Source organism: Girardinichthys multiradiatus, chromosome 9 (assembly GCF_021462225.1).
Source record: "Girardinichthys multiradiatus isolate DD_20200921_A chromosome 9, DD_fGirMul_XY1, whole genome shotgun sequence".
Taxonomy (NCBI): domain Eukaryota; kingdom Metazoa; phylum Chordata; class Actinopteri; order Cyprinodontiformes; family Goodeidae; genus Girardinichthys; species Girardinichthys multiradiatus.
The window spans coordinates 37,646,499-37,658,909 of record NC_061802.1 but is presented as its reverse complement, the minus strand read 5'-3'; the positions used below and the strand labels follow the sequence as shown (position 1 = coordinate 37,658,909).

The following is a 12,411-nucleotide window of genomic DNA, read 5'->3' as shown; positions in this document are numbered from 1 at the left end:
ATAAATAGATTAAAAACCTTGATTAATTTAATTAGTACTTATTGGAGCTCAATTCAATTCACAAATACTTTATTAATCCCAAAGGGAAATTAAATGTTGTTGTAGCTCATTATGAGAGTTTCTTCAAAGAGCCGTTGTAGATGTTGATGGCTGTGGTCAGGAAGGATCTCCTGTAGCGCTCCGTCTTACAGCAGATCTGAAGAAGCCTCTGACTGAAGACACTCTGTTGTTGTAGGACAGTCTGATGAAGAGGATGTTCAGGGTTCTCCATAATGTTCTTCATTTTATGAAGAATCCTTCTTTGCACAATGATCTCCAGAGGTTCCAGATGAGTCCCCAGAACAGAGCCAGCCTTTTTTATCAGCTTGTTGAGCTTTTTTAAGTCCCTGGTTCTGATGCTGCTTCCCCAACAAATTATGGCAGAAGAGATCAAACTCTCCACAACAGACTTATAGAAGATATGCAGCATCTTGCTGCAAACACCAAAGGACCTAAGCTTCCTCAAGAAGTACAGTCTGCTCTGTCCCTTCTTGTAGATGGCTTCACAGTTGCATCTCCACTCTAGTCTGTTGTCCAGGTGAACACCGAGGTATTTATACTCCTCCACCACCTCCACTTCTTCTCCCATGATGGAAATAGTTTTAAAATTATTCCTGTTTCTCTTAAAATCTACAATCATCTCCTTTGTTTTAGTCACGTTCAAAATGAGATGATTGTTTCCACACCATGCCACAAAGCGGTCCACCAGCTCTCTGTACTCATCTTCTTGTCCATCTCTGATCCACCCCACAACTGCAGAATCATCCGAGTATTTCTGCAGACGACAGGAGTCTGTCTTGTACTGGAAGTCTGAGGTGTACAGAGTGAAAAGGAATGGTGAGAGTACCGTCCCCTGTGGTGCTCCTGTGCTGCTGACTACCTGGTTAGACTCACAACCTTTCAGTCTCACAAACTGCTTCATTGGGATTTATGTGAGAGAACAACAAAACTACTACATATCTGTGAAGCGGAAGACAGTGATGCATGGTTTTCGAACAAATTAAAGACAGTTGCTGACATTTGACTGCAGCCTTGTTGACTCTGATGACCCCAAATGAATTCCAGTGAAAACATGTAGCTTTAAGTCACCTAATAAGAACATAAAGTCCACCTATGTCAATTTTATTTAAGGTATAAATATAACTGTTCTGTAAAAGGCCTCAGATGCTTGTTACAGAACAACTTTCATCCCTGACCTCTCTGTTCAGGGATGAAATAAAATAATGCGATAATAAAATATCGCGGGGGGGAGGATCTGAATATATACACATTCTCTGCACACTTACCATATTTTTTTTATTTGGGAAATCTATCACATAAACTCCCAATAAGATACATTTAAGTCTATGGTTGTCATGACAAAACAGGGAAAGGTTCAAAGGGTGGGAAACGTTGTGCCTAATTTTTCTTTCTGTTTATCCTATGCAACAGTGGTTTCACAATGAACCCGATAACAATTTAATGAGTTTTCAAATTTTACAAACTGAAAAGAAGGTGAAACATTTACTGGCAGAAAACCTTGGGATTTCAGTCAGTCTTAAAATCATCAAACACAAAAATGCACAAAGCACAAATGACATAAATAGGAGTATAAATATAGCTCTGCAGCTTTTCATTAATTAGTTTATTTTAAATACAGGCTGGGAATAGTTTGATGCAGTACTCTTCCCCTGCAAATTTGACAAGTCACCTACTAATTGGCACCCTCTTCATTTGGTGATGTGGAGATTGGCTCTACAATTAAATCCCTAAAGTTAATGACAAAAATCATGCAAACATTTTACAGCAATCAAACAAGCATTGTTAAAAACCCAAGCAAACTGCATCTGTATCATGAATGAAAGATAAATTTAGCTCTGGCTTTAAATGAAATTCACAAAAGATGTTAAAGATGACAACCACTTATATTTCATCTTTCACTCTGATCACAGCTGTTTAAACAATGTCTTTCTCAAAAGTTGGTAAAAACAACTGACTCCTCATCTGCATAAAAATGACGTTCATGATGATTTCTAATCTGCTTTTAGAGCGAATAACAGCACTGAAATGGTATCAAAAAAAGCGAAAAATTACCTACTTGTTGCTTTAGACAGTGATTTTCTTTCTGGGCTAGTTCAGGTTAACTAAAAATAGACTGCATGTAAGACCAAGCACAGCATCTTATCACTGAGATTGAAACATCTTACTTTGATCAGTGGTATTTTTCCTCCACATGCTCCCGTTAGGTGACATCATCAGAAAACATACCATGAACTTCCATTGCTACTTTGATGACCCCCAAGTTTATATGTCTGCGAAGTCAGACGTTCCTCAACAGCTACTTGGCATCTAGATGGTCTCAGAGGTATAAAATGTTGAATGAAAAATAATTGTTTACCCTTTTAATTCTGAGAAATCTTGGGGTGATGTTATTGTTCTGGATTCAGAAAAGCTCCATGACTCAGTAACCAACCAAAGACTTTTGAACTCAAGCGTGCATTGTTGTGTATTGTTCAGCATTATATAAAAAAATAATATACAGAACTGAACTTACTGGGTTTGAGCAAGACAGCCAGGGGCCACTGTGTTCTGGAAGTGAGGAATTCTCTGTACATTTGTGAGTTCCAACATGTCCACTTGCACATCCGTCACGTGACCCGGCAATGGGCTAAGTACACTAAGAATCTTCTCAACCAGGTTGTCACCATGATGACCAACCACCCCTGTGAATAAAGAAAGGGGAATAGTCAGTGTGGACTGAAGGCTTTCAAAACATGTGTTGGTCTGTACACTGATTAGTCGTAACATTATGACCATCTACAGGTAAAGTGCATAACATACACAATACTGACAAAAGTATTGGGTCACAGCACCAAATCAATGAATTCTAGTGTTCCAATCACTTTCAAGGCTGGAGGTGTATAATGTTTGGTGTGGAGAAACTTAACTGGTCTGCACAGAGTCCTGATCTCAACTTTCTTGAACACATTTGGGATAAATTAAAGCGGAAGCTGCAATTCTGGTTTTCTCATCTAACTATGAACACACTCCTAAACCTGGTGGAAGATGCAGAATAGTTAAAGCTGCTCTTGCTGGCAACGGTGGGTCCATCAACAAGTTGGACCTTATAGATTAACAGGATGTCATCAAAGTTCATGTACATGTAAAAGTAGACAGACAAATACTTTTGACAACGTAGTGTATATCTTAGGTAGCAAATGAAATTTTTCTCCTACAGTTGACATGTTAGAGGGAGAATAATGGGCAAGTTTAAGGATTTCAGCTCGTTTGACAAGGGCCAAGATGCTCAACAGTTCGGCCAGAGCCATGACTGCAACGTTTGTGGGATGTCTCGGTCCGCAATGGTACGTATCTATCCAAAGTAATCCAAGTGAAAGAACACTAGTTAATCAGAGAAAGGGTGATGGGTGGCAAGGCTCATTGATAGATGTGGGAAGTGAAGCAAAAGGAGTCCGGGAATGCTTTGAGGAGCACAACAATGAATATCAGGTGTTGGCCTACATATTCATCAGATCCCATTCAAATCGAGTATCCATGTGATGCGGTGGATAAAAAGGTCTGATTCATGGATGTCTCACCTTACATGCACAGCTAACATCTTGCTGCCAGATGCCACAGGATACATTGCCCTGATTAGAGAGAGCAGCTTAAACAGCCTAAGGAGAGGCCAGCACACTATTATCCTGGTGGTCATAATGTTATGCTTGATCGATGTTTATGTGTCTTTTAAACTGGATAGACAGGAGTCCTAAACTGCTGTATGTAAAAGATGAAGAGGGTCATTATCATATGATTAGAGATCTGCTTCAAACTGGGCTTCACCTGTAAGATCCATTGTTCGGTCTATAAAGATGATCGATGCTTTATTAGGCGCAGTCTTCCTTCTGTTTTTCGCCTGGTTGTGATTGGCCAGTTCCCCTGCGATGATGCGGCTCATTGGCCCCACAGCAAAACTCTCTTCTCTCATCTTTGCAGCTTCAAACATGGAGTTCAACGCCGAAACCAAACATTTAATTTCAATCTGCAGCTCCACCGGAAGAGAGTGCACATTCAGGTCATTCAAAGTGCCAAATCTCTTCTTCTCTGCTCGCTTTGCATTGAGGCTGTCCAGGTCTGGTGGGAGCAGGGGAAACAGGTGAGCAAACGCTGGCGCGACGATCAGCTGCTGCGACACGGGGGCGAAGACCACCGGAGAGTGCATGACCTCGGCCGTGTAGTTCATATTTCCCATCCACTCGCAGAGCTTCTCCTCAAACTGATCGAACACTGGGTTACCCTCCATTTCTGTGGAGACATTGTTGGCGAACAGGTGCACGGAGTGAGGGACAGCGGTGAAAACGACGCAGTACTGAAAGTGGCTGAGGGATATGATATCTTTTATGATGTCCACCGTCCTCCCCTTTAACACGGTGCTCACCACGAACACGGCTTTGGGCTCGTTCTCACCGCACGCCTCGAAGCTCGAAAACTGCTTTACGTTCCTGGCTCCGGCTTCCAGCAAGGCTGCAGCCCCTCCACTCCAATGAAGCGCCTCTGCACACCTGTCATCCATAAAAACCACGGCTTTCTTCACCTTGGAGAACACCTTCTCCCACATAAGGAGCGGTAACTGTGTGAAATCCTCAGCGGTTAACATTTTGCTCATAAACAGCGTCGGTTAGATGCAAAGAAGAATCATCAGATGCCACAAAACAAGTTGCTTCAGCAAACCAAAACACAAGTCCCTTCGAGGTGACGTGGCGGTTGCGCGTCGCAGAGTTTAAACGTCACCGAAACGTTGCCATAGTGATTACTAGCGGCACCCGGAGACCAACTGTCGGAGTTAAGGAAACATTTTTTACAATCAGTTATTGAGTGTTAACCGTACCTCTATAGACAACAACACAAACTGAAACAAAGCAATAATTTTTCATTAGCAAACGCCCAAATAAAATATTGATTTTATTTTTTTTTAAACCGAAGTTTAAAGTTTATTGTTAATTTAAGCGGTTGAGATAATTACTTTTGGTCATAATTTCGGGTGACGGCTTTCCAAGGTCTGACAGATTTACAGAATCCTCAAATCTAAATTTATCTAAAAGCTTATTTTAATATATTTTTTTACTCCTACATGTTTTTTTTTTCCCGAGTCAGAGTCCATGAGTCCTGACGAAGACGACAAAATGTTTCAATGTAGCTAAGTTAAAAGAAAATTCCATATTATTTGTTCATTCTCATTCCTCCTGCATGCTCATTAGTAGACATCTAGGCTTCTAATGGCATGTATCTTTATTTTGCGTTTCTTTCAGGGAAATATGACAGGGAGACGGAAAATCACCACAGTCCTCACAGGTATGTTGGTTATTCATAACATTCACACACACATATATGTATATATAATGCAATGATAAAAAAAAATAAAAAGTGTAAAATAACTTTAAACATTTTTAGATTTTAGATTTTTACAAAATAGCCTCCCTTTGCTTTGATTACTGCTTTGCTCTCTTGTCATTCTCTCCATGAGCTTCATGAGGTCGTCACCTTAAATGGTTTTCCAAAGAGTCTTGAAAGAACTTCCCAGATGTTCATTGAGAGACGCCCAGAGGTTCATAGTTCAGTCATCACAGCAAAGGGCAGCTACTTTAAGGATTCTAAAATATAACATATTGAAAGTTATTTTACAGTTTCTTTGTTATTGTTTTGCCTGTTGCATCTGTTAATTACCTCAAATTACTTCAAACGTGTATATTTTGATATCTGAAAATGATTATTAGTCAACAAACTCTGAAGTTTAGATGTTTCTTTTTTCTATAATATGCCTGCCTAGGTATAATTATGATGCCAGAGTAGTGATATCTGATTGCCGTGTGTGCTCTCTAGAAAGGAGGTATCCAGGTGAAATACTGTTTTTTCTCTGCAATAAAGACCATGATCATTATAGTTTGATAGCTAATAGCTGGGTCAGTGATAATAGAACTGCTGATGTTTTTTAAAACTGCAGTCCTGTGGCTGTGCATCTGATATAAATCATGACTAAATAATAATATATATTTCCAGATTTATACTGTGTTTTTGCCTGTAGGACATATTTAGGAACCTGCGTTATTTGTCAGGAACCTACTTCTGTCAAGGTGTAGCTTTGAGATATTTTCTCATAATGTTCTGGGGAGAAGGTGTGATGTATTAGTCCTCCATTTCACGGTAGCATTCGAAATTGGACTATTAGCACTTAACCCGGTCCAAAGTGTTTATCTGAGTTCAGATTCTTCTCATGATGACAGAGATAACAGCTGTAGAAATGTGATTTCTTGCAGCTCTGGACACTCACCTGAGTTCAGTTCTGAAATGAGGACAGATCCAGTTGGTAACCTTAGTATTTAATATTCTTAAGCATGCTTGCTAAAAAACAACATGCTGTGCAATTCAGTTTAATGATGTCTTTCTAAAATTATAAAAATGTCTATCAGGTTGTACAAAAGAAGAGGACAAGGATGTGTTTCAGAATATCTATGAAGTCAAACAGCTGGCCCAGGAAGTGCAGCCTGTGGAAGAAAAGCCATGGAGGAAATCAGGTAAATTGTTGTTAGTGTATTTCATCTATATGAAAGCTCATTTAGTGCCCGTTAACCATGCATTTTCAGACTTGTTAACAACAGTTTTTTATTTGTTAGGGGCTGATATCTCTGATTACTTTAACTATGGTTTCAATGAAGAAAGCTGGAAGACATACTGTAGGAAGTATGCTAAACTACAAGCCTTCCAAACACAACATATTGCTAAAGTCATGGTAAGACCAGCTATTAGAATATTTAAATAATATTTAAAGAACTGTCTTTTTATGGGGCACGAAAGACACATTTTCAAACAAAGCTTCAGAACAGACAGAGACCAGAAATTGATTGTGACTTTGGTGTTACTGCCTGGGCCATAGAGAGAGAGGGCAAAATATGAAGAAGTGGTGTCTTGTGCTCCGTCCACTTCAGGCAGACCATCTAAGAAATCCAGCCGGTCAGTAAGATGTTTTTATTCTCATTGTGCACATCTCTGAACACAGAATTATAATTGTTTGCTAAAAATGGAACATATCTTCATCCCAGAATAATTTTTTATTTATTTATTGAAATTTGTTGTGCTGGTAGTTTGACATTACGTGGTACTTTTTTGTGATACTTTGTGATAAAACTGTTCCATCAGCAACATTTGATGTTACTGCTTACTGTGAGCCAGTAAATTGTAATTTATTATTAGTATTTAAAATATTGAATTGCGGATTTGTTGCCTTACTAAAATACAGTATGTTTAAAAAGTTGTTATATTGAACTTATATTTGCACGTAAATTTAAAGTGGAAGTCTTTTTTTCCAGGAATGTCCTGTATTTAGCTCCAACCATCTTTCCATCCACTCCAATCAGCTTTCCTGTCCCTACTGAAGAAAAGCATTCCCACAGCATGATGGTATTTGCATGTTGTACTGTGGGTATAGTGTGTTCAAGGTGATGAGCAGTGTTAGTTTTCTGCTCCTGTGTTCTCTTCGTGGCGTGTGGCTATTCTTATAGCAATGACTTTCTTCTTGCCACTTATACCTAAAGTTCAGAGTTGTGGGATGCACAACTAATAGCTGTGCTTTCAACAGATTATCCCACCTAGCTCTGTAAGTGTGGATCTTTGCAGCTCCTCAAGAGCTCCATGGTCCTCTTGTCTGCTTCTCTGATAGGTGCTCTCCATGTTTGGTGGATGGCCATGTCTTGCTAGGTTTGTGATTTTGCCTTCCTCTTCCTATTTTCAGATGATAAATTGAACAGTGCTTCATGACATGCTTGGGATATTGTTTTAAAACCTAACCCTGCTTTCAACTTCACAACTTTGGTTTTGCTTAGTCTTTGTGATTGTGTTCATTTAATAAAATTCATAAGCAAACCTTTATGCTGAATTCCTTCATCTGGCTTTCTTACAGTAGCTTCTTCTTGCTGCTCTTCCATGAAGGAAGTGCATGACTAATACTTCTCTGCAGTGGCACCAAAGTTATTGTTGGCCTCTTGATCCCTTTTGTGATTCATTTTCTTCATGCCCGTCAGTTAAGGTAGACAGCCATGTCTTGTTAGGTTTGTAGTCTTGCCATACTCTTTCCATTTTGAACAGTTCTCCTTGAGAACTGACCTAACCCTGCTACAAATTCTCCCACAGCCTTTCTCCTGACCTGTCTTCTGTGTTCCTTGGTCTTCATGATGCTGTTTGTTAACTAATGCTTTCTAACAAACCTCTGTGGCCTTTACAGAAAAGCCGTAGTTATAACCAGATTAAATTAAACACAGGTGCTTTATAAATATATTTTACTGACTTTTCACATTTTTTGCCGAGATCGAGCACTGTGTCACTTTAGGCGTTTCATCTTACCCTGAGGCTCTCATCACTTTGCAGAGTAAATGTGGACTTATCAGACCACATGGCCTTGTTGGATTGCTAAAGTGTACAATCGTCAATCTCACCTGCAAGCCTTTTTTCAATAAGCCTCACTGAACACAGTTGTGTTCTTGAGGCATCAAAGCTGTTTAGTCCCAACCCACTGGGTCCCAGTTGCATTATGCCTGAGGAAATGCTCTTACTGTCAACAACAGGATTTCTGTTGTGTTTTTTTTTACAATTTTATCCAAACATTTAAGGGATTTGTGCTGGAAGATGATGGTTCCTCACTATCGTTCCAGTTTCAACTGCATTGGAGAGTTCTTAACCAAGTTTTTGTAGTTTCAGCAATCTCCTTAGACGTTTTCTTAGCTTCATGGATGCTAATAATTTGACTTTTTTCAAAAAAAATTGACATCTTTTCCACGACCACAGCATGTGTTTTCTGATGGTTGTTTAAGAAACGAGAAGCTACTCAATTAATCAGTAAGGGTTAAACAACTTGTTGCCAGCTGAAACATAATCATGCAAGCAGTAAATATTCAATGGGAGGCTCTTACCTGTTTATGTTGTTAAATATGGGTGTTGACTTTTATTTTTTAACAGGCAGTGTGTGACACAGTTTAAGGGATATGAATAATCTTACAAGGCTCTGCAAATCTCTGTTTAGGGGCAGACTAAGTAAACATTTATTTACCAACTAGGGACATATACAGTATTGTAATATAAAAGAAAACTCTGTGGTGAGCTGGTAAGAATGAGACCGTAAGGAAAAAAACATTCTAGAATTGCGCCGCTCAAGGTGGCAGCAGGTTGGAGTAGCTCTGTTATTTAATTTCCTTTTGGGATTAATAAAGTATTTTTGAATTGAATTGAATTGAATACCCTTGGTGATATTTTGGAAATATTTTGGTTCTGTATATTTATTTTAGTGTGACTAAAAGCCAGTAAACAAGCTTTAGTCACACTAAAATATCCACCCCCACTTCTTGTCTTTTAGTTTGATAGTTAATGAAGATGCTCACCACAGGCCTCACTGTCAGCTAGAGAGGACTGGCAGGACATAATATTTAATTAAAAATTCCTAATGATGTTCTCAACCATCGGCAAGGTTGTCCTTCAGGGGATGTCATATAAATCTGACTGCTATGTGGGGTCTTCAATCTACCTCATTTCACGTGACAAAGCAGGACCAGAAGAGATACAGGAAGCCATACTGTACAGCATGTTATAAACTCACAAAGCCTATATGTGATGTTTTTATCTTAACTGACAGACAGCAGAAAGCTCGTTCTATAAGGGAGCTGCTAGTTTAAAGGGATTTATGCTGTGTTTTTTCATTTAGATATGGTTTTCTCCATTGGTGTTTACATCTATGCAGACTATTTGGGAAATATATAGTTTTGCTACATTTCTCCACAATTCTACATTTCTGATTTACAATAATATAGGAACTTTTTTTATATATCATGTTATTGAGCAAGCTTTAGCTAAACTGCAGGTATGTTCTTCAAAAATAGGCAAACAAAAGAGATATCTAGGAGCTGGAAACTGTTCAATAATGAGCTGCTATTAGATAGAACTGTCACTCTCCTTTTCCACTTTTCGTCTCTTCCTTTGACTAAGTCCTAGTGACAGAAAGAGGTTAGTGTCCCATATGTGTGTGTATCTCCATGTATGTGTTCTGTGAGGGTTAGTGTTGGAGAGTGTGTGTGTGTGTGTGTGTGTGTGTGTGTGTGTGTGTGTGTGTGTGTTTGTGCATGCATGGGTGGTGGATGTCAGTAAGAGACTCTTGTAAGAAGAAGACAAAATGACCTAGTTAAGGAGGTTTAATGCATTAATGGACCAATGAAGGGTTGATGTAGGGGCACTGGGAGGGAGATTAGGCCAAACTAATGTGCTATTTTTTAATATATTATAAGTGCACATCATGTGGCATAACATATGGCCATGATTTAAGCCTATTTGGGAAAAGGAATCGAGCAACCCACAGTGACCAACTTTTTGGTGTTATATTGCATAAATGTTATGTAAATATACAGGCCATGTTGTGTCCATAATGTGCCTTTTATTACCTGATCAACAGACAAAGGAAAGCTAGTAGTACTGGCAGAGGAGGCAAAGCTGGAAGCAGACGCAGAGAGAAAGAACGACCTTGTTGTACCAATGCAGCCAAAGATACTCAGGTAGTGTGTTTGTGCGCTGGGGGGAAAAGTCACAGTCTCTAAAGCTATTTAGAGCTACAGATTGGTGACAATTTAAAGTGGAAAACCTGATCCCCTTGATCCTGACTGAAAAAGGATGCAGTGGCATGAGTCTTGTCAATAGCTTTTGAAATCTCTTAGTTTAACTGGAATCCAGAGGAGAGATGTTAAGATAGGAGTGATACGTCCAAACCTTATGGTTTTAGTTCGAGAAAGCATGGTTACTCCACATCAGCACAAATTGTCCATCTTATTCTGTAATGAATATACTCCAATCAGATGAGGTGGTCTAATCTAGGTTGGCAGCACCTTCATCCATCATCTCTACAGGGTTTAATATGTATGAACATGGGGTAAATATAGCCAAGCCAGGCCTTTTGTAGTTAGATTTTGAACACCTGAAAGGTTTTGGACAATCCCAAGAAAGAGTTCTCCATTATTAAAATCAGAACATTTACATGTAACACTCTTAATTGAGTAAATAAAGGTTGTCTTAACTTTCTTACCCTGTGTGATTTTGAGTTGCTGCATGGAAGACACATGAAGGTTGCAATGCCAGTATTAGAAATATATATGTAAATAATAAGTTTCCTTATTTGGGTAAATTTGTTTTTCACTTTGACTGCCACGTAGAGTTGAAACCAGAAATGTACATTCATGTAAGACACTTAAACTACTTTTTTCCTCACATTAAATCAGACTAAACCTTTCCTGTTTTGTGACAGTTAGGATTACCAAAAATAATTTATTTTTGCTAGATGCCAAGAACAATAAGAGGTGAGTCCACCTTTACTGTTTTCCCTACATCCGGGAGAGTTACGGTGTAGAGAAGCCCCAAAGAAGCGTACCACCCAGACTGTTGCATGCCCAGAGTGAAGCATGGGGGTGGATCAGTGATGGTTTGGGCTGCCATATCATGGCATTCCCTTGGCCCAATACTTGTGCTAGATGGACGCGTCACTGCCAAGGACTACCGAACCATTCTTGAGGACCATGTGCATCCAATGGTTCAAACATTGTATCCTGAAGGCAGTGCCGTGTATCAGGATGACAATGCACCAATACACACAGCAAGACTGGTGAAAGATTGGTTTGATCAACATGAAAGTGAAGTTGAACATCTCCCATGGCCTGCACAGTCACCAGATCTAAATATTATTGAGCCACTTTGGGGTGTTTTGGAGGAGCGAGTCAGGAAACGTTTTCCTCCACCAGTATCACGTAGTGACCTGGCCACTATCCTGCAAGAAGAATGGCTTAAAATCCCTCTGACCACTGTGCAGGACTTGTATATGTCATTCCCAAGATGAATTGACGCTGTATTGGCTGTAAAAGGAGGCCCTACACCATACTAATAAATTATTGTGGTCTAAAACCAGGTGTTTCAGTTTCATTGTCCAACCCCTGTACTTTGTGAAGTGCACCAGCCTCTCATGAAGTTAAACACTCACACATGATGCTGGCAGCTCCTTGCCTTGTTGTAGAAATGGTGTTCTTAGGCATTTAAAGCTTTTTCCTTTGTCCTCCAAGCGCAGCACTTTAAACATTTCAGTTTTAGTTTCATCAGATCAAAGGACACATCATCAAAAACGTAGGTCTTTGTCCCTGAGTGCATTTGCAAACTGTACTCTGGCTTTTAATGTTGGTTTTGGAATGATGGCTTCTTCCTTGTTTAATGTCCTTTCAGACCATGTTGGTGCAGAATTTGTTTCACTGTGGATAATAACTATTTTATCAGCTTCAACCAGCATCTTCATAGGATCTTTTGCTTTTGTACTTGGGTTGCTAC

At 39.4% G+C, this 12,411-nt stretch overlaps 2 protein-coding genes across 2 annotated transcripts in view; one reads left to right on the top strand and one right to left on the bottom strand.

The window, feature by feature from the left end:
* scfd2 (sec1 family domain containing 2) overlaps positions 1-4,797 on the bottom strand; it is a 148,349-nt gene extending 143,552 nt beyond the window's left edge. The window contains exons 1-2 of the mRNA XM_047374573.1: positions 3,862-4,797; positions 2,573-2,741 (exon numbers count right to left, since the gene is read on the bottom strand). Of these exons, the coding sequence (XP_047230529.1) occupies positions 2,573-2,741; positions 3,862-4,684 (992 nt within the window). The 5' untranslated portion in view covers positions 4,685-4,797. The remainder of the gene's footprint in view (positions 1-2,572; positions 2,742-3,861) is intronic.
* Positions 4,798-5,339: 542 nt separating this feature from the next.
* The window catches only part of fip1l1a (FIP1 like 1a (S. cerevisiae)), a 34,751-nt gene continuing 27,679 nt past the window's right edge, over positions 5,340-12,411 (top strand). Inside the window, exons 1-6 of the mRNA XM_047374575.1 lie at positions 5,340-5,370; positions 6,333-6,382; positions 6,486-6,590; positions 6,690-6,805; positions 6,950-7,026; positions 10,505-10,604. Of these exons, the coding sequence (XP_047230531.1) occupies positions 6,364-6,382; positions 6,486-6,590; positions 6,690-6,805; positions 6,950-7,026; positions 10,505-10,604 (417 nt within the window). The 5' untranslated portion in view covers positions 5,340-5,370; positions 6,333-6,363. The remainder of the gene's footprint in view (positions 5,371-6,332; positions 6,383-6,485; positions 6,591-6,689; positions 6,806-6,949; positions 7,027-10,504; positions 10,605-12,411) is intronic.